General features: G+C 58.5%; 1 protein-coding gene across 1 annotated transcript; it reads left to right on the forward strand.

The window, feature by feature from the left end:
• The first annotated feature begins 1,912 nt into the window (after window positions 1-1,912).
• Window positions 1,913-22,215, forward strand: Aspg (asparaginase). Its single transcript, XM_051196672.1, has 15 exons — window positions 1,913-2,214; window positions 7,154-7,262; window positions 8,095-8,206; window positions 9,532-9,657; window positions 10,947-11,030; window positions 11,309-11,435; window positions 14,826-14,938; window positions 15,733-15,915; window positions 16,045-16,158; window positions 16,739-16,861; window positions 17,883-17,978; window positions 18,233-18,396; window positions 19,743-19,829; window positions 21,197-21,296; window positions 21,549-22,215. Exons 1-15 carry the CDS (start codon window positions 2,133-2,135, stop codon window positions 21,630-21,632), a joined length of 1,704 nt encoding a protein of 567 aa, XP_051052629.1. The 5' UTR covers window positions 1,913-2,132; the 3' UTR covers window positions 21,633-22,215.
• The last annotated feature ends 589 nt before the right edge of the window (window positions 22,216-22,804 follow it).

Raw genomic sequence — 22,804 nt, forward strand, 5'->3', positions numbered from 1 at the left:
TTCTTTCCTTTTTTGTTTTTCGGAGACAGAACTCTCTGTGTAGCCCTGGCTGTCCTGGAATTCACTATGTAGACCAGACTGGCCTCCAGCTCGCAGAGATCGGCTTGCCTCTGCCCCCACACTGCCCTCAGTGCTGAGATTAAAGGCGTGCACATGCAACACCACAGCCAGTCTAGTGTGGTTTTGTTGAGACGGAATCTCATTATGTAGTCTAGCTTGAACTTGAGTTTGTAATCTTCCTTCCTCAGCTTGCCGAGTGCGGAGGTTACACCACACTGGCTAATCTTCCTTCCTTATAAGTTGATTTTCTTTAGTCTTTTGTCCCAGTATGGAAAACTGATTGACAAAAGAGCCAGTGTGGATTCTGTGCTTACACTCCAAGCGTCAGCCCATCTTCCCGACACACTCGCTGTGGTCCTCAACCTACTTGCAGTGACTTCCCAAGAGGCCCCACCCTCTTACTCGCCCTTGCTTCTGACTCCCCCAAACAGTAGCAGAGGTCCATCACATTAAGGATCTAGAGTGTCCCCTAGCAACCCTCCTTAGCCAGTGAGCGCACTCTGAGGGCTCCTGCCTCACTGGTGTGGACATTATGTGGACTTAGCAAGAGTCTTAGTTAGGGTTTCTATTACTGTGATAAACACCATGGCCACAAGTAACTTGGGAGGAAGTCAGGGCAGGAACCTAGAGGCAGGAGCTAAAGCAGAAGCCGTGGAGGGTGCTGCTTACTGGCTTGCTCCTCGTGGATTCCTCAGCCTGCTTTCTTATGGTACCGGACCACCTGCCTGCCCAAGAGCGGTACCACTCACAGTGGGCCGGGCCCTCCCACATCAATCTATCAAAAAAAAAAAAAAAAATTCCCAACAGGTTACAGAAGCGTTTCCTCAGTGAGAGTCCTTCTCAGATGACGGCAGCTTGTGTCAAGTTGACAAAAAACCCACCCTGGGTGCCTGCGCTCGCTGCCTGGCATGTTTGTCCTCTGCCATGTTCTGCGCAGACCGTGGCCACCTGTGGAAGCATTACCATCGTCTTCATGTCCTCTTGTTTACAGCTGTCACTGTCCCCTCTAAAGCATTTTATCTAACCCTGTTCTGTCACAGGAGGGCGAATTCAAGAAGGACAAGAGCTATGTCCCCAGAACGGGAACTTAAAGGCATCTGACCAAGTCAGAGAGCACCTCAGCAGGAAGTGGATGCAGAGGAATGAGAGCAGAGTTGGGGAGGTGACAGCCCGTGACAGCTGAGTCACCTGCTTCCTGCGTGGGTTTAACTTCTGAGCTGGGGTATCTCCACAAAGCCAGTGTGCTAACAGGGCGGGGCACATCCCCCGGGGGACAGATTAGCATGAGTTAGGTTTGGGTACCCAAGTTCCTAGAAATACCAAGGACCCCAGAGAGGTTCCGCAAGGCTCTGAATCTGCTGCCGCTGGTTTTGTGTGTTTGTTTTGAGACAGGGTTTCTCTGTGTAGCCCTAGCTGTCCTAGAACTTGCTCTTGTAAACCAGGCTGGCCTAGAACTCACAAAAGATCTGCCTTAAAGGCGTGCACCACCACCACCCAGCGGGTCACTGGGATCTTGAAGTAGCCTCACCCCTGCCTAAGGCAGTCTGGAGGGGACATTCCTGGGGACAGCCCTCAGTTCCCTCTGAAGGGCTGGGTCTGCTCTGTCTCTACCCTCCTGGTGCCTCTAGATTACAAGTGAGTGCCAGTGTCCCCTGAAACTGGATAGCTCAGCCTGGCCCTAGACATTCAGGGAGTGTGTGTGTAGAGGGTCTACACAGCGGTGCTGGGACCCAAGAGTTGTAGGGGCTGCCTGGGCAGGACAATGACCCTAACTGGCATTCCGGAAGTCCTTGCCCTCTGAACTAGGTGAGGCAAACCCAGAGAGCCCGCCCCATGCACGAGGCCCCGCCCCCTATGCGTTCAGCCCCATCCTCACCAGACATCCTTCCTGCACTCTACAAGTGTCCCGCTCTCCACTTCGAAGGCGACTCCTCCTCCACCCTGAGGTCCAGCCCCTACCTCGGACCTTCAGCCCGCACCAACCAGAAGAGCCCCAGGCCTCCAGTAAGCCCCACCCTGAAGGCCCCGCCGCTTCCCAGTCCTGCTTTGCCTAAGGAGTTGGCTGTCCCACCATGGCTCGCGCTCCGGGACCTGAGCGGCGGCTGCTGGCCATCTACACTGGCGGCACCATCGGCATGAGGAGCGAGGGCGGTGGTGAGTCAGCGTACCCACGCCCTCGGCAGGGTGGTCTCAGGGCCTGGCCCCGGGAGCTCTAAGGCTCCCTTGCGGTGGGTGGGGGGCGCTTCCTCTGGTGATTGGGAGTCTGAAACCCCGGCCCTGGAAGGAAGGGGTGAGGGGCTTGGCAACTCTTCCGGACCTGAAGCGTCCTGAAGCCACAGGACACAGGGCAGAGGCGGGAACTGGGAAGATGGCTGTGTTCTGTGCCCAGGGCTATGGGAGGATGCTGGAACATTCCACACCCTCTAGCGCGTGTGCTTGCTTTCTTAGGGGAGGGACGGACACAGGCAAAGCCGCTTGCCTGCTCTCTCCCTGCAGAGAATTCTTAGTTTTCCCAAGGTAAGGGCCGAGGGTCCTCCAGGAGTATGGGCACCAGGGCAGGGCCATGCAGGCTGTGGGAAGACCGTCCTCAGACCCACACTGCTTGGGACTCCCTGGGACTGTATAGCAGGTAGGGCCATGGCCAGGTTGCTTGGCTTTCACTGGAGCGATGGACAAAATACCGACACCCATTAAGGAGCTGAGCCCTAGACGGTCAGTCTGCCAGTGGGCCCCAGGGCGCGGGGGACGCTGCTGGGGCGTGTTGGGGGCTGTGTGAGCAGGCTCCTTTGAGAGCACCGGCTTCTGGAAGGAGTGGCTGCTGGACTGAGATGAGGAGCGGCAGTGTGGGGGGGGGATGAGGGAGGGGCGGGCGCATGGCTCAGAGAGGAGGCTTCAGAACTTCTTAGAGCAGGGACTGGACCCCATGCCCTGTGGCCCTGTCCCACCTGCTTGTCATTTGGCCTGTCTCTTCTCACTTGCCTGCAGGCTTGACTGTTGAACTCCACTGAGGGACAACTGGACTCTGACCACAGTTCCACCTGTGGGACCCTGTGCGCCATGCCCCCCTGGGGTGCTCATCGTGTGCTGCGTTCTCTAAGAGGCGGCAAGGGCATGATGGGTCTGGAAAGTGAAAGACTGCGGCCCAAACCCAGGGTGTGGGTTTTCAGATGAGTGAAGCCTTTCTTGACCCGCCAGGCAGTGGTGGCGCACACCTTCAATCCCAGCACTCGGGAGGCAGAGGCAGGCAGATCTCTGTGAGTTTGAGGCCAGCCCGGTCTACAGATCTAGTTCCAGAACAGGCTCTAAAACAATACAGAGAAACCCTGTCTCAAAAAACAAAAATGAACAAAGATTTTTCTAGACCCTCAGGAACCTGCTCCATGCTCTTGAGTCTGCAAGCCCAGGGAAGAGATGGAGACTGGCAGGCATCTGCCCTAAGCCACAAGCCCCTTCCTTGGGATGGCAGGCACTCCACCCAAGGAGCTCAGAGGGGCCAGCAGCCTTTAGAGCCCTGGCAGAGGTGCAGGAAGCTCCCATGAGGGCATCTTTTGGCTCGAAGCTGAGGGTTCTGCTCCCCAGAGCGCTGCTTCCAGAAAAGCTAGACCAAGCCTTCATGGACCCCACAGCCTACAGCCACTGACCCTTCTCTTCAGAGAGAAGCCCCGGGGAGCCCCGGGAGTTAGTCCACCAGGGACAAGGGAGAACTAGAAAAGAGTCTGGCCTTTGATGAACCCCAGACAGGATCTGCACACGTGAATGAGTAGCCAGTGCTGGGACTTGGAGCCTCTGGTCTGCCTGAGGTGTGGCTGAAGCCACCTGTCCCTCAGACACACAGATGTGAGTTGGCACCGTGATTTTCTTTAAAGGGAAAAAGGTTTCCAGGAATGAGGCAGAACGCAAGGCATGGCAAGTTGGGGATTAACCTAAGCCTGAAGTCTGAGGCTCAGGCATGCCCCAGCCCTCTCTGTGCCCTGCCCTGCTGGGGGGGGGGGTTGCTGAACTGTGGGCTGCAGGCCCTGCCTGCCCTGGATGGCCCCACGGGCATGAATGATTAACCAGCTTGGCCCTGCTTATGTGGGTCCTGGCCCTTGGTGAGTGGGAAGGGTGGCTTCCTTTACAGAGAAGCTGTTTGGATTGTCGCTTTTGGAACAGCTCATGTGCCTGCTGGTAAACAGTGTCCAACACTGTCGACGAGTCCTGCCAGGGTAGGAGAGGGCAGAGGTGACGGCATGGCTCACCTCTTCACCAACCCTTTCAGTCAAAAAACAGCATGTGTCCAATGACCCCAAGCCCGCATCCAGGTGTATGTTGGGCACCCAAGGGCTTCCTGTGTCAGCTAGGGTGCCTCTTGCCTGCTGCTCTTGGCAGCAGTTCCTTTTTACCATCACAGGGGGGCTAAGCTTCTGCACAGAGTAGCCAAGGTGGACCCTTTGTCTAGGGGTCACAGTTGGCCCGAGATAGAGTCTTGTCAGTACCCCCTCAATCCAGCCCATTCTTACCTCTCTGCAGTGTGCCCAGGGGCCGTTGCCTGTGGACAGAAGAGCTTTGCCTTGCAGATGTGTCCGTCAACCCCTAGCCTTAGTGCACCTTCCCTGTAGGTGAACTGCCAGGTTTCTATGGATACCCTGGTGCCATCTGCTGTCAGGGGGACTCGGGTGGAGAATGGAGGTCTTGGTGTCCCAAGGCTGCCGACCAATCAGCATCGAAAGCCTCGGGGTCCGTCCCTCTTTCTGGAGACAAAGTTTAAAGTCTCAGGGCCTTGACAGCGCTCTTCCTGCTCCTCCGCCTTCTGGTGGCTGCCATGGCCATGGTTTGTGACCACTGTCCTCCTGTCTGTATTGACGCCACCTCTGTTCTGTCTGCCACGTTGTCAGATGACCGCTTTGTGTGCAGCAGTCCCCTGCCTACCCATTCTTACAAGGACACACGGGTGCCCTCGAGAGCCACCTGGAAGATCTTCATCTTCTCTCCCTCACAGGATATTGGCGCACTCACACCTCTAAAAACTTTGTCACAAAAGACAAATGGCGCAGACTCCTGGACGGGGATGCTGAGTGGCTTGGGTGGCTCCTGAATGTGGAGGCAGACTGATGTTCTGGTCACACCTGGCGTGGCTCTGGGGGCCCAAGGGGCTGAACTAAACATACAGGGTTCATCTGTTTTCTGAACACTGTCCATGAAACACTTCCATAAGTGACGGCTACAACAGCAAACCACACCCAAGAAGTTTTAGGGACTCTGTGCCAGGCCAGGGGGTGGGGTGGGATGCCTATTGGGCCTGGGGGCATGCAGCTTTGTCAGCTCGAAAGTCTGCAGGGTTCCTGGCCTGCATCTGGACGGCATGGGTGCCTGTGTGATTTGGTTTTACTGGTTCTCAATAGCCGGATCTAGCCGGTAGCCATTAAAGGCTGGCAGGCAGCAGCTGGAGCTGCAGGCTAGCTGGGCAGGGGAGACGGGAGTTACGCTGCTATCGGAGGAGGGGCTGGCAGGGGGCTTGGGGCTGGCTGGAGTGCTGAAGTGGCTCTATCCTTACCCCAAGAGATAGGGTGTAGCAAGAGTATACACAGGGAAGGTGGGCCCTTGGCTTAGTGGCAGGCTGGACGCTTACCATGGCTGACGGCATCGGGCTGATGCAGGGATCAAATCTAGCTGGAGTCTGGTACTCCTCTGAGGCCAGCAGGTGTGTGAGCTGCTTAAGGGGATGCCGCAGGGTCCAGCCCTCACCTTGGTGCTCCTCGGCGCCAGCCGCACATTCTGGGGTGAGTTACTGGCAGCTTGATTCAGGCATGGTGTGGCGTGGGGCAGAAAGCCTGCTGGACCCGTTCCCCACTGACTCTGGCCAGATATAGAGAATTCCCCCCAGGGTCCTCAGAAGTGTCACTGACAATGGCACTTGTTAAATATGGTGGCAAAGGGACTGTACAGATATGATCGGAGACGAGGCAGGGGGGTCTGGCTTTGAAGATGGGACATAGGGCCGTAGTTGGGAATGAGCCGGGTGGACAAAGGTCCCTGCGCAGGCCTGCAGCGTGTGGAACTGACTCCCGGAGCCAGGGCTTGGCTGCAGAACCCCTGGCGGTAGGCACACCACGCCCATGTAATGCTGGGAAATGATGACCAGGCGGTCGAAGGGCCAGGGTCTTGGCAATAGTGATGGAGCAACAGGAAAGGTCCAGGCAGCAGAGGCTGTGGCTGTGACCACGTGACACCCAGGACTGCCACACCACTGCCTCCTCCTGAGGTCTCATGTGCTTCTCTGGGGGACCTTGTTGTCTTCACTGCCATGCCCAAGGCATGATGGGAGGCTCTCACGCAGGATTGGCAGAGCGTCTGCCCGAGGAGGTTACCCAATCTGCCCAAGGTCACAGAGCTAGCACAGGGCAGCATAGAGCAACAGCTGGGGCTTGTGCTCTGCTGGACAGTACTGGCCTTCAGGGCGTCCTAGGAGCAGGGCTCGCTGGGTGGGGACACGTGTGTGTTTGACTCTTCTGTTTAGGGGACGGGGGTGGGGGGGCTGAGCTGGACCTTGGAGTTGTACACAGTCCATACCCTCTAGGAGCCCTTGAGTGGCTCAGGGAGCTTATGGGAAGGGCATTATGGCCTAGGCACCAGAGATGACTTCCTAGAGGAGTTGCCTTAAGCTAGGCCTTGAAGTACCTACTGGATAAGAAAGGGTAGGCGGTGCCAGCAATCCATATAGGCAGGTGGGGGTAGAATCGTGAGTGTACATGGCAGCCATTGAGTTAACCCTGGAGAGGACCTGGCCCCATGGACCCCTCATGGTGCTCTGTACAAGCAGAGGCAGGTCGGGGTAGAGGGGTACTTAGCGCTTCTGGGACTGTCCGGGTTTGAGACTAGGACTCAAATCAGGAGTCAGCTCCAGGGCATGACGACACAGCCTCCAGATGACACTGTTACCTAAGTTCCCAGGGGTCTTAGTGGCAGCTGTGGCCCAGCCCTCCCGGTCTGTGACATCTGTGATGCATCTGGCCCCTGCGCCTGTCCAGAGCCAGACCCGGGAGGAAGGGCAGGGTGTCTGAGTGGGAGTTTACGGTGTCCCTGGTCCGGAGCCCACACTCCACCCTGCTTGCAGTGCTGGCACCTGGGAGAGGCCTGGCTGCTGTCCTGAGGACACTGCACATGTTCCACGATGAAGAGTATGCCCAGGCCCACCACCTGCCCGACGACACGCTGGTGCTACCGTGAGTGCATTCCTTTGGGCTTCGGGGCAGGGATGATGTGCAGATGTCCTGGGGTTCAGAGGGCGGATGAGCCCTGCCAGGGCCAGAGGGCTCAGCCTTTGGCATCCTGGGACTTCCATGTGAGCCATTTGCATGTGGCAGCTCTGACACCTCTTGAGTTCCTGGCTTTAGAGTTGGCCTTCACCTTGTACTGGAGGTGGACATGTGCACTGCCGTGTGCCTGGGACTCTGCTCACTGTCTGCCTCTCCTCCCCGCTAAGCTGAGCCCGCAGGGGCAGGAGCAGAGGAAGCTCTAGCAAGCCTGGTGAGGGTATCCCAGGCTAGGTACCAAACCTATCAAGGGAGCCTGGGCTGACCAGGATGGCCGCCGCCTCTTCAGCATGGCTGTCTTGTGTATCCTCACTGTCTGTCACCAGCCCAAGTGAGGCAGACCCTGCTCTCCATGAGTTGGTCTGAACTGGTGTTGGTGAACATGAGTTGGTGAACTGGTCTGAACTGGTGCAGGGAATGGCATTGCTTAAGGCCAGCCTGTCTACCTCTTGGAGACGCGTGCAGTCTCCGTCCCTGGGAACCCACGTAGAGGGGAAGCTGCACTTGTGCACATGAGTGAGACTTGCCTAGAGGTGGAGTCTGTCCACACTCATCACAAAGGCCCTTCCGCATGGCCGGAGTGGGGGATGTGCTTACAAGTCCCCAACCATAGCCCAACGCCCCGCCCCCGCCCCATAGCCCCACCCACACTACAGCCCCGCCCCCCTCGCTGGAGAGGGCAGTGGAAGTGGGGGCTTTGGGTCAGGAGGGCAGAGTGGGAGACAGGTTCTGCCTCCTGCAGCCCCGCCGGTCCTGACCAGAGGATTCTCTACACGGTGCTGGAGTGCCAGCCACTCTTCGACTCCAGTGACATGACCATCACTGAGTGGGTTCAGATTGCCCAAACCATAGAGGTAGAGTGTGGGGCTGTGGGGTGTGGGTGGGGGATGGGCGGATCGTGTAGTAGGGCCTGGAGCATAGAAGGACCTGGGGTGTGGGGAGGGTCAGGTGTGGATAGGACTGGAGGGCAGGACAGGCTCCCTGCAGAAGCACTGGACAGGTGAGGAACTCTGGGCTTGTGGTAGAGTCTGTCTGTCTGTCCGCCTGAGACCTGCAGGGCGGCCTCAGGAAAGTGCGGGGTCCTGGACCACACACCACAGGCCCTTTCTGTCATACAGGCAGAAGCTGGTTTCTCATACGATTGACCTGTTCCAGTTAGTGTTGTGGTAGGGGCATGTGGGGGCTGACTGGCTCTGTGGGCCTTCCTTAGAGTCGGCTCTCAGCGGCTTTAGCATCAGAGTCTCATTGCAGTGGCTGGTGCTGGTGGTCTAGCGTCAAGGGCAGCTGCTTTACCCTGGAGCTGCCCCCTTTAGCTTCCCTCTTCTCCCACAGCCCCAGACCTAGCTCTCAGGCGCAGGCCCAGCCATAGCTATTCTGACTAACCTCCCTTGAGAAGCTCCTGCCACCCTGAACAGAGCAATCTAGGCTTCTGCAGTCTCTGGCCAGTCCCAGTTGGCTGCCTGGAAGACAGGCAGCTTCCACCAACTCTGAGCTTCCCGGTTCAGAAATGAGGCCATTGGGAGGCATTCCCAGACTAGGTTGTGGTGGCCCGGGGCAGCCTTCCTCACATGAGATCGACAGGGTCTCCAGGCTAGGTTCCGGATGGTGCTCCTTTGTCATGAAGCAGGGCAGGCCACACCTCAGGCTCATGAAGGTCTCCTGGGCACTAGTGCGCTTCATCCCTCGGACACGATGCGGCTGTACCTCATATGGCCAGCAGAGGGCACGCTGCTCCATGAGACTTCCTAGCTCCTCTGCCTTCCAATGAGTCAAGAGGTTCCTGCAGTAGCTTCTCAGCCCTCAGAACTATTGTCTTGGTAGCCACAACTATGGCTAGCATGCCACCGGGAAGTAATGGTTAGAGGTGTCCGGCATGGCTAGTTTGCTCCTGGAAGGCACCAGCTGGAAGTCTGCAGAGCTGTTCCTAGCAGTGTCCAGAGACCCTGGGACCCACGTTCCCACATTCTTTAAAGCAAGCTACAGGGGACTCCAGTCAGAGACTGACCTTCCAGAGAGGGCCTACGGGGGAGATGAAATAGCCCCACACCAAGCCCTCTACCAGTATCCCAGACCTTTCCTCTTTCTCATGGCCTGTGAGGAGATGCCTGCCTGTAGCCATGTTCCCAGAAGGCCTGTGGTGGAGAGACCTGGCCCGCCCTGAGCTCATCCCTCTCAACAGAGACACTACACACAGTACCAGGGTTTTGTGGTCATCCACGGCACAGACACCATGGCCTTTGCCGCCTCGGTGCTTTCCTTCATGCTGGAAAACCTGCAGAAACCTGTCATCCTCACCGGCGCCCAGGTAACGTGTGCCATGGTTCTCAGCCCTCAGAGTCACAGAGCGGGCCTTGGCCAGCCCTGGGCTTCTTGCTAGGGGCCGCGGTTTCCAGACCATGCCTGCATGTGCTGCCAATTAGGGTGTCTAGCACTTTAGGTGCTGGCCCTACCGGGCCACGGGCTCCTGGAGGTGTGGCGCATTGAGACTCGGGAGTACCCAGAGATAGCCCCTCACAGCCCCGCCACACAGGGCTCCCCCCCCTTGGGCTCCAGTCTGCCAGCAGCTGAGACTTAGCCTGGTGACTCACATACAACAGTAGGCGAGGAGACTCCCTCATCCCCATCCCTCTTCTCTCTGATCCTGTCCCTAGCCACCCTCACATATGACATCCCCCCCCCCCCGCTTGCCCTAACCTGGCGCACCCTAACCCACACCAAGGTCAGTGGATATGGAAAAGGACTACTTGAGTAAAGACTGGCTTGGGACTTCTCAGGCTTTGCTTATGGATGACCATTGGAGCAATCCTGCCCAAATCCTTCAGATTCCCCCATGGGGGAGGCCAAGACTGTACAAGAAGCCAGCACCTGGGTCCCTTTGAGCACAACCGAGGGGGAGCTCCACCAGGCAGGAATGGTGGCTCAGTGTCTCCCGGTTTCCAGAGAATTGCACAGTACAGTAGCCCTACTCTGGGAAGGTCCATGACAGAGCATCCCTGACCCTTGTATTCCCTGGGGGAAACTGAGGCCCAGTGTCAATAGGTTCTCCCAAACCGTGCACCATAGGAAGAGCCTCCTGGCAGAGGCCCTGGCTGCAGCGGTAACTCCTGGCCGGCCCTTCTCCGGCCAGAGTCTCTGGAAGACATTGGCCTCTGCATGTCCCACAGCAGTCTTGCCCACTTGTGTCCTCTAGGGCACTGCCCAGCCACTCCCAGCACGGTCTGTGGTATACTTAGGCAGTGGAGGGACAAGCCAGACCACCCTGCGTGCCTCAGGAAGGGCGTTCCACTGCAGCCCACCCAGCTGTTGCCCTGGGCCCCTGCCTGGCTCACAGCTCTTGACTGAGTGAGGGAGTTGGACCTGGGTGCCTGCTTGTCACTTCTGTGGGATGGAGATGTCAAGGTGCCCAGTGCGGGTTGACATTGTCAGGGGTGCTGGTGGTTACCAGCCTTGGGAGTCCGCTAACCCCACCCCCACTGCCCAGCCCATGCCCTCTTCAGCCCCTCTCCCTGCCTGGGCCTGAGGGTTTGCTGGAGGGGGGGGGCTGGGTGTGTCCTGGCTTCCCAGGCCTCAGGCAACCCTCTGGCCTCTCCCCAGGTACCTATCCACGCACTGTGGAGCGATGGCCGTGAGAACCTGCTGGGGGCCCTGCTCATGGCCGGCCAGTACATCATCCCTGAGGTATCTGTCTTTAGCAGTCTGACTGGTGGTGTTAGGGTGAGGTGTGAAAGAACCAGGCAGGTCAAAGGCCGCCCCTGACCCTCTTCAGCCCAGAGGAGTCGCTGGCTCCTTGTCACGTGGTCTGAGCTCAGCGCAGTCGGTCATCTGCGTTCGGTGCCCGGGCTCCCAGGGCACCAGAGGACTGGGGCCTTCACTGGTTTGCTGGGTTGATGGTGGGGGGTTGGGGAGAGCTGGAGGATGTCGGGAAGCCGCCTGAGCTTCTGCCTTGCCTTCCGCAGGTCTGCCTATTCTTCCAGAATCAGCTCTTCCGGGGCAACCGGACAACCAAGGTGGACGCTCGGAGGTTTGCAGCCTTCTGCTCCCCCAACCTGCCCCCTCTGGCCACCGTGGGTGCAGATGTCACAAGTAAGAGGGTCTGAAAGCAGGGCCTGCTGGGGCCCTGAGTTCTTGTGTAGAGGTGAGAAACCTCCATGGTGAACACAGGCTTGGAGCTGGAGGATCCAGCTCTTGTGGGCTCTGTCCCACTGAGTGGCCCTTAGCTGGAAAGCTCCTCTCTGTGACAGCCTGTGGCCCTGGTGCACACACTGGCCCCTTCTTAGAACCAACTTTTTGTGTTATGACACAGCTCTTTGGAGTCAGCCCCAGAGAGCCCTGGTCCTGGAGCTTCCATTAAGGGCTTGGCAACTCCTTACCCTAAGTGTGGGTGGCTCATGAAAAAAGTCAGACCTTGACTCTAGCAGCCCCTAGAGTTTCCATCTTGGATACATACCCGAAGGTCTGTCTCTCTGAGCTCAGGGCAGCTGCTCTCCTTCGGGCCCGTGCTATCCAGGTGTAGAGGAGGCTTGAACAGCCTTTGGTCCTGGGGCAGGCGCATTACTACCCACCGGCACCTGGTTCTTGAGCACCTGGACCTGCCTAGCAACAGATGCAGGCTCTGGTTCCCGACCTGCTGCATGTGGAGTTCTAGCCTAAGACCTGTCTTGGGGAGGCTCTGGCAGAGCCAAGCTTCCGTCTCTGAGTCTGCATCTAGTAGGACCGGGCACCATGTGCATGGTAAGGTTGGGCTGCTAGTCTAGAGCCAGCTCTCTTGTTTGACAGGCTGACTGGCAGTGTCCCAGCTCTCTAGGAGGGCGGAGGCAGCTCTCCCCACACTGTACTTCTGCCTGGGCACAGCAGGTCCTGTGGGTGGGAAACAGTGTTGCTGGGACCTGCACATGTCTGCCCTTGGTACTCTTCCTGTGCATCCGAAACTGACCCAGGTTCAGGAGGAGTCGACCCTCCAGAGAGAGCAGGGCCTCGTCCTCTCCCCTCCCACACAGAGCTCCGGGGACCGAGCTCATCCTGGGTTTTCTCCTGCACGCCCTTCTCTGCCACTCACCCCAGGCCTGTACCCCAGGGGCTCTGGGGTGGCAGAGGTCCGCTTGTTATGTGGGGGCTGGACCTGTTGAAGCCTCGTTGGAAGAGCCTGCTTTAAATGGTGCTCGTGTCGGGCTGGCTCTTAGCCGTTCTGGGTGGTGACATTATTGGCCCAGGAATGGGGGGCAGTGAATATGGGCACTACCCTGAAGCTCAGCTCTTCAAACCTGACTCACTCATCATCCAGACTCAGGATTGGGGCATCTCCTGTGGGCAGAGAGGCCTTCACCCCGAGTCTAAAAGCCTGTGCCATGCTGGGATACCCGGGCTACAGGCCCTGCCCAGTAGCAGCTTCCCTACCCCAGAGCTGAGGCTCACCCGCAGTGCCAGCCCAATATCCTGATGTGCTACTCTGCATGTGTGGGTGTGTGAGAACCTGCACCTCGCCCTCTCGATGCTGTCAGGCTGCCCAGCCGGTTCTGACATCTCATGTTGAGAAATCTGGGGTTCTGCTCAGGGCGTGGCTGCTGGGGGCCTGGGGAGGGGTACTGGGGCTCCTGCCAGCCATCTCCGGGACAGGGCCCTGATGATCTATGCAACGTGGGCCTCCCACAGGCTCCTCATTTACCTTCTGGGACATGAGGGGAGCAGGGGGCCATCCCCGGTGCCAGACAAGACGGAGACTGCTCAGTCAGTCTGCACCGGCACAGGGACACGTCACCGGGGCAGCTAGGTCTTGCTGGCCCTGTCCACTCCTGTGTACCTCTATGGCACTCCCAGCCCCTCACCCCGGTCCTTAGTCCTCGCTCCTTCCTGCAGCTCCGCCCGCCTCTGCTAGGAAACCCTCCAGCCCAGCAGAGTAGAAGAGCTAAGGAAGCGGCCACCCCTGCTGCAAACACGCCCCTTGGTCATGTTACCCACTAGCTTGGGGTCTCATGCCGTGCCTTTGACACACAAACGTGTGGAACCCTGTGCCCTTCTCTGTACTTGGGAGCTCCCTGCCCCCCAGAAGTAGCTGGGCCACTTCGGACCCTAGGGCTAAGGGCAGACTTGACTGCCAGGTTAGGCCTCTCAGCCTAGAGCACAGCAGGGGCTATTAAAGGGCCAACATGGCAGCCAGCTTGTGGATGTCATCGCTGCCTTCCCCTTTATGTCCCAGAGTCCCTGTGGGGAGGACTTAAGGTTCTAGGAGAGACTTCCTGTCTCATAAGGATGGGGTGGTCCTTTGTCTCTGTGCAACCCTCCTGTGCAGCCATAACTCTTCTGGTGGCAACCATCCCCTACCCCCAGCCTTATCTGTCCGCCCAGCTGAGATGCACGGCTCTAAATTAAAGGGCATCTCACACTGCCATTGTGTCAGCTGATGTATGCGGTAGCCGGTAGGGTGGGCAGTCACAGCTTGAGGAGCCTGCTCCCTCTCCTGCCCCTCCCTCCCTCATACCTTACCCTTCAGTGTGTGTCCAGACTATTGTCCAGTTGCTTATCACATGTGACTGCCCTGGGGTCAGAAGGACAGCATGTGGACAGTCTTGGAGGAGGTGCCCAGACCTGTGGTCTGGCCCTGGCTCTGTGCCTGGCTTCTGTTCATAGCTCCTCAAGCGAGACCATTCCTCTCTCCAGGATTCAGGCATCCTGGGCTGAGCTAGAGGACACCCTGGTGTCATTTGGTCCATCTCTTGGGCTGGAGACTTCTGTGTGCACAGGGTTCATGAGCTGCAAGGGATCGCTTGCTCTTACCTGTCCCTGTCCACGGGTAGTGTCTGGGCATTGACCTCACAGTGCCCTATGACCCTGTGGACAAGGTACTCCTCTGGAAGGTCCCCTGTATGGATCTGTGTAAGGGATGCTGACCCCAAATTCCTATCGCTGTCTTCCTTCCCCTGGCCTGGGATTCTGCCACTACCCAGTGACGGTGTGGGAGGGTGGTGGGCACTGCTAGGCCCCTGGGATTTGGGGGTAAATTAGATGGAGGCTTTCTTTGAAGGTGTATGTCAAGAAGATAACTAGTTTACGTGGCACGCAGTGGGCATAGGACGTTCCAGGGAGAGGGCAACGGCCAGGCACTCTGTCAGAGGATGCGGCCTGGACTCCCTCTGGGACAGGCAGACTTCTGCTCCAGCCTTAGTGCACGCTGGACCCTTAGCCTGGAGCAGCTCTTTGTTCTGCAGCGTAGTCTGGCTTCTCCCTCACCTGGCAGCCATGGTCTGCAGCCCTCGGTCCCATCACCCATGTTACCACTGTTTGGCCATCGACCGTTCTCCTCACACCGCCTCCCAGGCCAAGGGCTTGCGTGGAGCCTGGCGCCAGCCTGAGGCTTACGATTCCTGGAGGGAGGATGGGCAGAGGGTGGGCATGAAAGACTGGGTTCCCAGTGACCTGCAGCTGTGACACTCCCCTCTGCCCTCAGTTAACCGCGAGCTGGTTCCCCTCTGCCCTCAGTTAACCGTGAGCTGGTTTGGAAGGCCGGCGGGAAGGACCGTCTGGTGGTACACAGCAGCATGGAGTGTGACGTGGGCCTGCTGCGCCTTTACCCTGGGATTCCTGCCTCGCTGGTAGGGAAGCTGCTGCCTTGCGGACGCTCTCGGTGCTCTCCGTGGAGCGTGTGCGTGGAGCGTGTGCTCGTGCCCCCTGGGGCTCTGATGGGAGATGTCATTCTGTATATGTTTCTCATACTGGGTCTGTAGATTCACTCCCCCTGGCCCGGGCCTGTCTCAGGCCAAGGTCTGCAAAACATGCCAGCAGCTACCCATGTAAGCTCTCTTTCTCAGCTGGGCTCGGCTCTTCTTGGGCGAAGTGTAGCCTGCTTGAAGGTGCCAGGCTGGGCACCTAAACCGAACGTGGGCTTGTTTGCGTGGACACTTGAGAGGCTCCGGGACTCTGTCTTCTTTTCAGGCAGGGTCTTAGTCCGCAGCCCAGGCTGGCCGGTGTCTGCGCTGCTCCCTCCTCATACACTGCTGGACTCTGCCTCTTCTGGCCATGGTTCTGGCCCTCCCTTGCTTCCTATCTTCAGCCTCTTGGTACCAGTTCTTCTGTGGTGACTGGTGCCTCCCTTACCTGTTATACAAGGTGCTGGGCGGACACAGAACTGTCCTCTGTCCTTTGAAGTTGTCCAGCCTGTGGGAGTCTGGGCAGGGCAGGGCCCTGTCTGAGGACTTCCAAGTGTTAGGAGCCTTGCTCCTCCAGGCTAACGCTTGGAGGGGAAGGGGGGATGTCAAGGTTCAGCTCTCCTCACAGGCAGAGACCCAGGGTACCAGAGAGGGAAGTCAGACAGTTGAGAAGCAGGACAAGCCCTGCTGCTCTTGCTGGCTAGGCCAGCACTCTCCCAACCTGTGTCCTACCTACACAGGTCCGGACCTTCCTGCAGCCACCGCTGAAAGGTGTGGTCATGGAGACCTTCGGCTCTGGGAATGGTCCCACCAAGCCAGACCTGCTTCAGGAGCTGCGGGAGGCAGCTGAACAAGGCCTGGTCATTGTCAACTGCACCCATTGCCTCCAGGGGGCTGTCACTTCGGATTATGCATCTGGCATGGTAGGGTAGGAAACAGGCCCAGGGAAAGGCAGTGTGATGGCTTGTGCTTCTGGATCCTGCTTCCCCTTAGCCAGGGGCGGTCCCTGAGCCAGCCAGCCTCCCTTTCTGGCCTGTTTGCCCCTCCCACAGGCCATGGCAGGAGCTGGCATCGTCTCAGGATTCGACATGACATCAGAGGCTGCCCTGGCCAAACTGTCCTATGTGCTAGGCCAGCCAGGGCTGAGCCTGGATGACAGGAAGAAGGTGTGTGCACCCTTGGGACTATTACAGGGACTTAGAGCACTTCTGTGTGCACATGCATGCCTGCTGACTCCCGAGGGCTCCTGGGAAGGCCCGGAGGAGTACTCGTGTGTGTTTTAGAAGTGGAAGGGGATTCCCTGTGGAAAGTCAGGACAGCCCTGACTCAGTCCATCCAGACCATGCCTTTGTCTTCTCTGGGGGTTCTTGGGGACTGAGTACCTGGTCAGCACCCCTCCCCCACTGCTCCTGACATCCTGCCCTTGCTTCCTCCTTCCCAGGTGGGACTCAGACCCACAGGGCTCCAGGCCCATAAGCTGCTGCCAGACCCTGCTTGAGTGAGGGCTTAGGAAACCCTGAGCTTGGAGGGAGGGAGGGAGGGAGGGAGGCAGCATTAGCCTTCTTTGGGGATCGGTGGGGTCACACTAAGCCCGTGTGTGGGTGGAACACTGAAGTGGCTGTCAGCCCTGTGGCAGGCCAGTCTCCCTGCTGAAGGCAAGGATGTAATGCTACACCCTGCCCGGGGAACCCAGGTCCTCCCCGGTCCTGTGCTGGCTAAACCCACCAGCCTCTTACCTTATTCTAGCTGCTGGCCAAGAATCTTCGCGGGGAGATGACGCTGCCCGTGACAGATGAGCACCAGTCCTTGCTGCGGGATGACTCACTGGGCTGCAGGGTAGCAGGGCTTCTCAGCCTGAAAGGCAGCCAGGTACCGGCTGCAGTGTTTGGGAGTGGCAGGGCCTGAACTCCCTCGCGGGATGGCAGGACCCATCATCTACTGCCACTGTCACTCTGGCGCAGAACTGGGGTTGGTGGTGAAGATTTGGAGGGATCATAGGGCAGAGCTGTGTGTAGATAAGAGATGCGGGCACCAGCAGGCGCTGCTGTAGCCAGGGCATGTCAGTCGTGGCTTGGACCTCGGACTGGAGTGAGCCCAAGCAAGGCGGATGCTCTCTGTCCTGAGTCGTCAGGGCTGACTGGGGTCTCTTCAAGACTTTGAGCTGGGAGCTCTAGGCCCCGCACATGCACCTTGGCACGTGGCCTCATCTCCAAGCTTCCCTCTACCCTCACTATTTGAGTGTTCAGGAGAGTGGGTCAGCCGAGGGCTCAGGAGCCCAGCTGGTTAATTGCTCCATGCTGGCTGTGGCTGGAGGCCTGTCCTTAGGTTGGCTGTGTGAGGTTCCTAATCCCTCTAGGGCCCAGCTGGTCAGAAGCTGATCACAAGGGTGATTAAGCCAGCCATGGGTGCTGGGGCCTTGGAGAACCCTGGGCAACTGGCTGTGGGTGCTGGCTATGGGTGCTGGGCTCTTCCAGAAGTGTCACCCCGTGCACTCAGACTCTTTGGGGGGTGCATGGGGGTAGAAAGCTGCACCATTTCCTGTGTCCCCTCAGAGAATGACACCCTGTCAGCAGTGGGGCCAGAAAATGAAACTGATCAGGGCGGGAGGGTCAGGGGTCAGCCTCGTAGAGAGTAGATGGAGGGAACCACAGTATGGCCTGGTGACCTGGCCTTTGTTTCCTGGGCCTGGGGACAGGTGGGCTTGTGGGTGGGCATGGAGGCTTCTGCCAGAGGCCTCGTGGGGACACTTCCTCTTCTAGTGAGACCGCCCGCCCCACTGTGTGGGGAAATGGGCTTCACACCGTCAGGGGACCCTGGCACCATCTGTTCTCACCCTGGTACTCAGGGCCTTGGATAGCAGCGGTCCATGTTGCCATTGCCTTCCCGTTAGGAGGCTGATGCCCTGCAGGGTGTCCTGATGCCTAGCCTGGCCCTGGCTGCAGCTCATGCTGGTGACCTCGACACTCTGCAGGCCTTCGTGGAGCTGGTGAGCCCCCCCCCCAGGGTGGGACACTGCTCACATGGGCAGAACACTCTCCCCAGGGCCTGGCAGACTCTCCTGAGCCACACTGGGCAGGGGGCTTACATACTAGGCGGGGGGGGGGGGGGCGGGGAGCTCTCTGGAAGTGGGTGGCTGGATCTACAAACCCCACTCCCATCCTTCCCAACCCTCTGTGTGGCCCACCTGACCTTGCCTAGCTCCTCCCCCTTTTGAGGTTGTGTACCCTTATGTCATCCTAGGGCAGAGACCTAAACCTGAAGGACTGTAGTGGCCAAACCCCTCTGCATGTGGCTGCACGGAGGGGCCATGCCGCGGTGGTCACCACGCTGCTACAGAAGGGTGTGGATGTCAATGCCCGTGATGAGGATGGCCGTAGCCCGCTGCTGTTGGCCGTGAGGGGCAGGTATGGAGAGCCTGGGCTCCGCAGGCAGCATGTGGGCTGGGTGGCTGCAGAGAGGAGGCTGCTTTGGTGTGACCGAAGATCAGATGGAGTGTGAACAGGGCCAGTGAGGGGAGGCCTGTTTCTGTGGGGCAATCTGGAAGGGCTTCATGGAGGAGATGGCTCGGAAGATGCTGGCAGCATCTTGGAAGGAGGACAGCATTGATAGGAGTGTGAGAGGCTCCTGGTGACTCCACATGTCCATGTAGACGAAGATCTGGCAGAGAAAGCTAGCACAGGTGTCCTGTGGGGAGGGTCCCCAACTGGCCCTCAGCCCACATGGAAGGATGATTCCGCATGATTGGTAACACCTTCCGCTCATCCGTCCTCTGCAGTTAGTTAGTCCTGCCTGACAGGCAGGACAAGCCCTGCCCTGGAAATGCTAAGATGGTGGGTGTTTGGGCATTACCCAACAGCCTGTAAGGGAAAAGAGATGGGGCCCTGGGGTGCCCTCATGCCTGACAGCTTCTCCAGTCTCATGCAGAAGGCTAAGTCACACTGTATGACCCAGCTGGTGTCCCTGTCCTAGAGCTGAGAGCATCATCAGGTGCTGAGGGTATGCATGCAGTGCCGGGTACACATGGAGGCAGCTTGGCATGGCCTGGCCAGACAGTGGGACTTGCTTTGTCTGCCTGGGGACCTGCAGAGCCTGGGGTGCTGGGGGAGGGGTGTTGCGAGCTGCTCGGGGTATCAGATGGCAGTATCCGGTCCTGGTTCCTCCTTTGGTGGTGAGACCCCAGGGTGGGGGTGTGTGTGTGAGGCTGAGCCTTCTTTTCCCAGCACAGGTCTGGCAGGCTCTGTACCTCAGCCCCTACTGAATCCCCAGCCCCAGCGGGCAGCACCCGTCCAGGTCTGGCTCTGACTGACGGCTCAGGGCCCAGCTAGCCCCCGCTGTTCATGTTCGTCTGCCATAACTCTCCCCACCCTGTATCCAAGGGTGGCATTGGGTCACCACTCACGTGGCTTCCCCAGAGCCTGTGCTGGTCACTTCGGGTGTGTGACACACTGGGAACTGACGGCTGAGGTGCTGCTCCCAGCTGGGCAGGGAGGCCACCTGGGGTGTGCAGTTCCTGTAAGAGCTGTCCAGATAGCCAGCTAGCACCTGTGGCCCCGAACACCCTGACACCCTGTGGAGGTGCCTTGGATGAATGGAAGCCATGTGGCAAAGAACCAGGGGACTGTCCCTTTCTGGAACTAGGCTGTGGGTGTCTGGGTGGGCATTTCCTGACCCCTGACCCCCACCCCCAGGGCTGAATGAGGCCTGCGGGTCTGGGCCACACTGACAGCTGACCCTGTTTCATGCCGTGCAGGCATCACGGTGTCATTGGGCTGCTGCGGGCTGCTGGGGCTTGCCTGTCTCCCCAGGAGCTGGAGGACGTCGGGACAGAACTGTGCAGGTGATGGCATGAACGCCTCTATCTACGGGTGATGGTCTCAGGGTCCAGGAAGGCAATGCGAGGGTCAGGTCAGCCAGGTGGGGCTAAAGAGGGACACCCCACACCTGGGTGGCCTGACTGACAGAGTTCCCCTTTCCAACCGAACCCTCAGCAAGGGTGTGCCTGTGTTGTGGGCTTGGTTGGCATAAGGGGAAGAGAAGAGCAAATCTGGGCTGTGGCAGTGGGTGATTGGGGGGGGGGGTGCTGTCAGCGGCACGTCCATCTTGCCCAGGGCGCAGGCGATTGTCATGAGACCTCAGGCCCATTTGTTGGGACATCCTCAGTCTACCAGCCCCAGGCTCAGGCCCCTACACTGGTCGGCAGTATCCTAGGAGAAAAGTGATGTTTGCTGAGATGGAGGGATAAGGGTGGCTCACAGAGGCAACGGGGTGAGGGTCGGAATGAGGGCCCGAGAGGATGGAGCTGGCCTCGGCTGGCATTGAAAGGTCTCCTGGGTAGTTAGATTCAGGGCTACACAGGCAGGCCTGACAGTGAGACATAGGGAAACTGAGGTGCTGGCTGGGCTGAGGTGTGGGGAACCAGTGCAGGAAAATGGGGATGCCTGGAGCCGCTTCCAGCATCATCCACCCCAGGGGGGACTGTGGCTTCCTGGACAGGAAGGAGTCATGGGGTCATTTGGGTCTCTTCTACCCCCAGCTTACCCAGGGCGGGGCAGGGCTCTCAAGAGTGGGAAAGCAGAGCATGGGAGAGTGAAGACATTGTCCAGGGACAAGGCTGTCCACCCCAGCCTTCCACTATAGGGAAAGTGACCCCTGTGGTTTTTCCCTAACCACGGTGTTCCTGCAGCCTACTGGGGTCCAGGGCTACCTTGAACCCTACACTTCCTGAACTCCCTTCTACACCTACTGGCTGTCTGTATTTCCTTCGTCTTGAGACAAGCCAGACAAGTCACCAAATCTGTGTTGTGAAATATGAAACTGGTGAGGGATGAGTATGTACATGCTCACAGATGCGTGTGTGTGTGTGTGTGTGAGTGTGAGAGTGTGAGTGTGTGTATGTGTGAGTGTGTGTGATTATGTGTGTGAGTATATGTGTGTCTGTATGAGTGTGTGATTGTGTGAGTGTGTGTGTGTGTATATGAGCTCATGCCCTTGACCTGAGTCACAGTCACACTCCATAGGTGAAAGCAGACTCCAGGCTGCCTGCGGCTGGGACTCCTGGCCCAGGGTTGGGTGCTGCTAGATCAGCTGTTTAGGGCCATCTTTGTAAGAGTACCCAGGGCACTGGGAGGGGCACATACAGAAGATAGGCAGCTGAGGGGCCCAGCAGGTCCTGACAGCTTCCCTCTGCCTACTCCTTACCCCCAGGCTGGCATCCAGGGCAGACACCGAAGGCCTGAGGGCATGGTGGCAGGCAGGGGCTGACCTAGGACAGCTGGACTATGGTGGACGCTGTGCCTTGCAAGTAGTGAGTCCCTACCATTGTACCCTGTTCTGGAGGCTTCCTCAAGATCCTCAGCTCCTTCCCAGAGCCTGTACTGGGAGCTGCCCATCCCTCCTAGGGACATATTTCCTCAGAATCAACCCAACCCATGGGGTGTGTCCTATCAGTCCCCAGGGCGGGGGGGGGGGGGGGGGGGGGGGGTCAGTCCCAGTGGGCGGGGCTTTGGGGCTTCTGGCTGCTGGAGTCCAAGCAGTCCTACAGATCTCTCTCCTACAGGCTGAAGCAGCTGGAAATGCTGGTGTGGTAACGCTGCTACAGAGCTTTAAGGATGGGCTCAGTGCCCAGCCCCAGGCCCACTAAGTCTTGGGCGGGGCTGATGTCCCCTCAGTGAGCTCCCATTGGTCTGAAGCTGGATCCTGGCACCGGGTATCCCAGAGCCTGCTCTGCAGACAGCCTGAGGAAGTGGAGGTGGACAGAGGCATTGTTCAGAGCCTTTCATGGGGCTCTGGGAGGAGCAGTCTGATGGGGACACAAGCTGCTGGGGCTTCATGCAGGCAAGGTCCACTTCAGACCTTCACCCTACCCAGTCTTGAGCTGGGTGACTGGGAGGGCCTGGGCTCCACGGCTGACATCCATCTGCACTGCAGTATTTGGCGGCTCTGGAGTTTTGAGGCTGGCTGGATTACCCCCACCTCCTGGAATGGCTGGACTCCATACACAGAATACCTACCTGGGGCAGAGTAGGGGAGCCCCGCCCCCAGACACATCCTCCATGCATCCTCAGCAGACCTTGTTTCCAGGAAGTCCTCCTTGGCTTTCAGTCTGCCATCCCGCAGCATGCCATCCCGCGGCATCGTGAGGTGTTCCTCACTGCCCGAGGGACCTCAGGCACGTACCAGCCGCTCCTGCTGAACTGTGACAAAATCTGGAGGTCTCTCTCTGTTGAGCAGGATGTCAATAAAGTTGCAGGGACGGTTGCTGCATGGCCTGCATAGGTCTCTGTGTAGACTGTGGCTGCGTAGGCATGTGGGGAGCAGGTCCCAGGCTGTGGGACAGCCACCCACAGCAGACAGTAATCCACTTAAGCAATCGTCTTGAGGCTGGCCAGGCATGGTAGGATAGGGTGATATGGGGAAGGCCTCCGTAAGCCCCATCCCAATCCCACCCCCTTGGGCAACTTCTGTCCCATCTTCCTGATTTTTCTTGTCTGAGACTAACTCACCTCTTCAGGCAGCCAGGGGCTGAAGGGGAGTGACAGGAAACCTCGGCATTCTGGCAGATAGCCCCCAAGCATGGGGCATTTATTTCCAGCTCCCCTCTGTGACCTGGGCATCTTACAGGCAAGGCAAGGCTTCTGGGTGGGCAAGCAAGCATCCTGACACGGGTGGGCAGCTGTAGGTCTTGGCTAAGGCACAGCGGGACTTACTTTAGGAAGTGGGTTTCTGCTCAGCCCGAAGTCCAAACTTTAAACATCTAGCAAGGACAGGACCCACCCCAGGCTAATTCCTCCGATATGAGACACTAGCCACCTA

The sequence above is a fragment of the Phodopus roborovskii genome, unplaced genomic scaffold (genome assembly GCF_943737965.1).
Source record: "Phodopus roborovskii unplaced genomic scaffold, PHOROB, whole genome shotgun sequence".
In the NCBI taxonomy this organism is placed as follows: Eukaryota; Metazoa; Chordata; class Mammalia; order Rodentia; family Cricetidae; genus Phodopus; species Phodopus roborovskii.

Bases quoted from the DNA above. Each gene is read 5' to 3' on its own strand.
- Aspg (XM_051196672.1), top strand. From the start codon at position 2,133: ATGGCTCGCGCTCCGGGACCTGAGCGGCGGCTGCTGGCCATCTACACT. The intron at 7,263-8,094 runs GTGAGTGCATTC...TGCCTCCTGCAG, and splicing joins GACGACACGCTGGTGCTACC to CCCCGCCGGTCCTGACCAGA. The intron at 18,397-19,742 runs GTATGGAGAGCC...CATGCCGTGCAG, and splicing joins CTGTTGGCCGTGAGGGGCAG to GCATCACGGTGTCATTGGGC.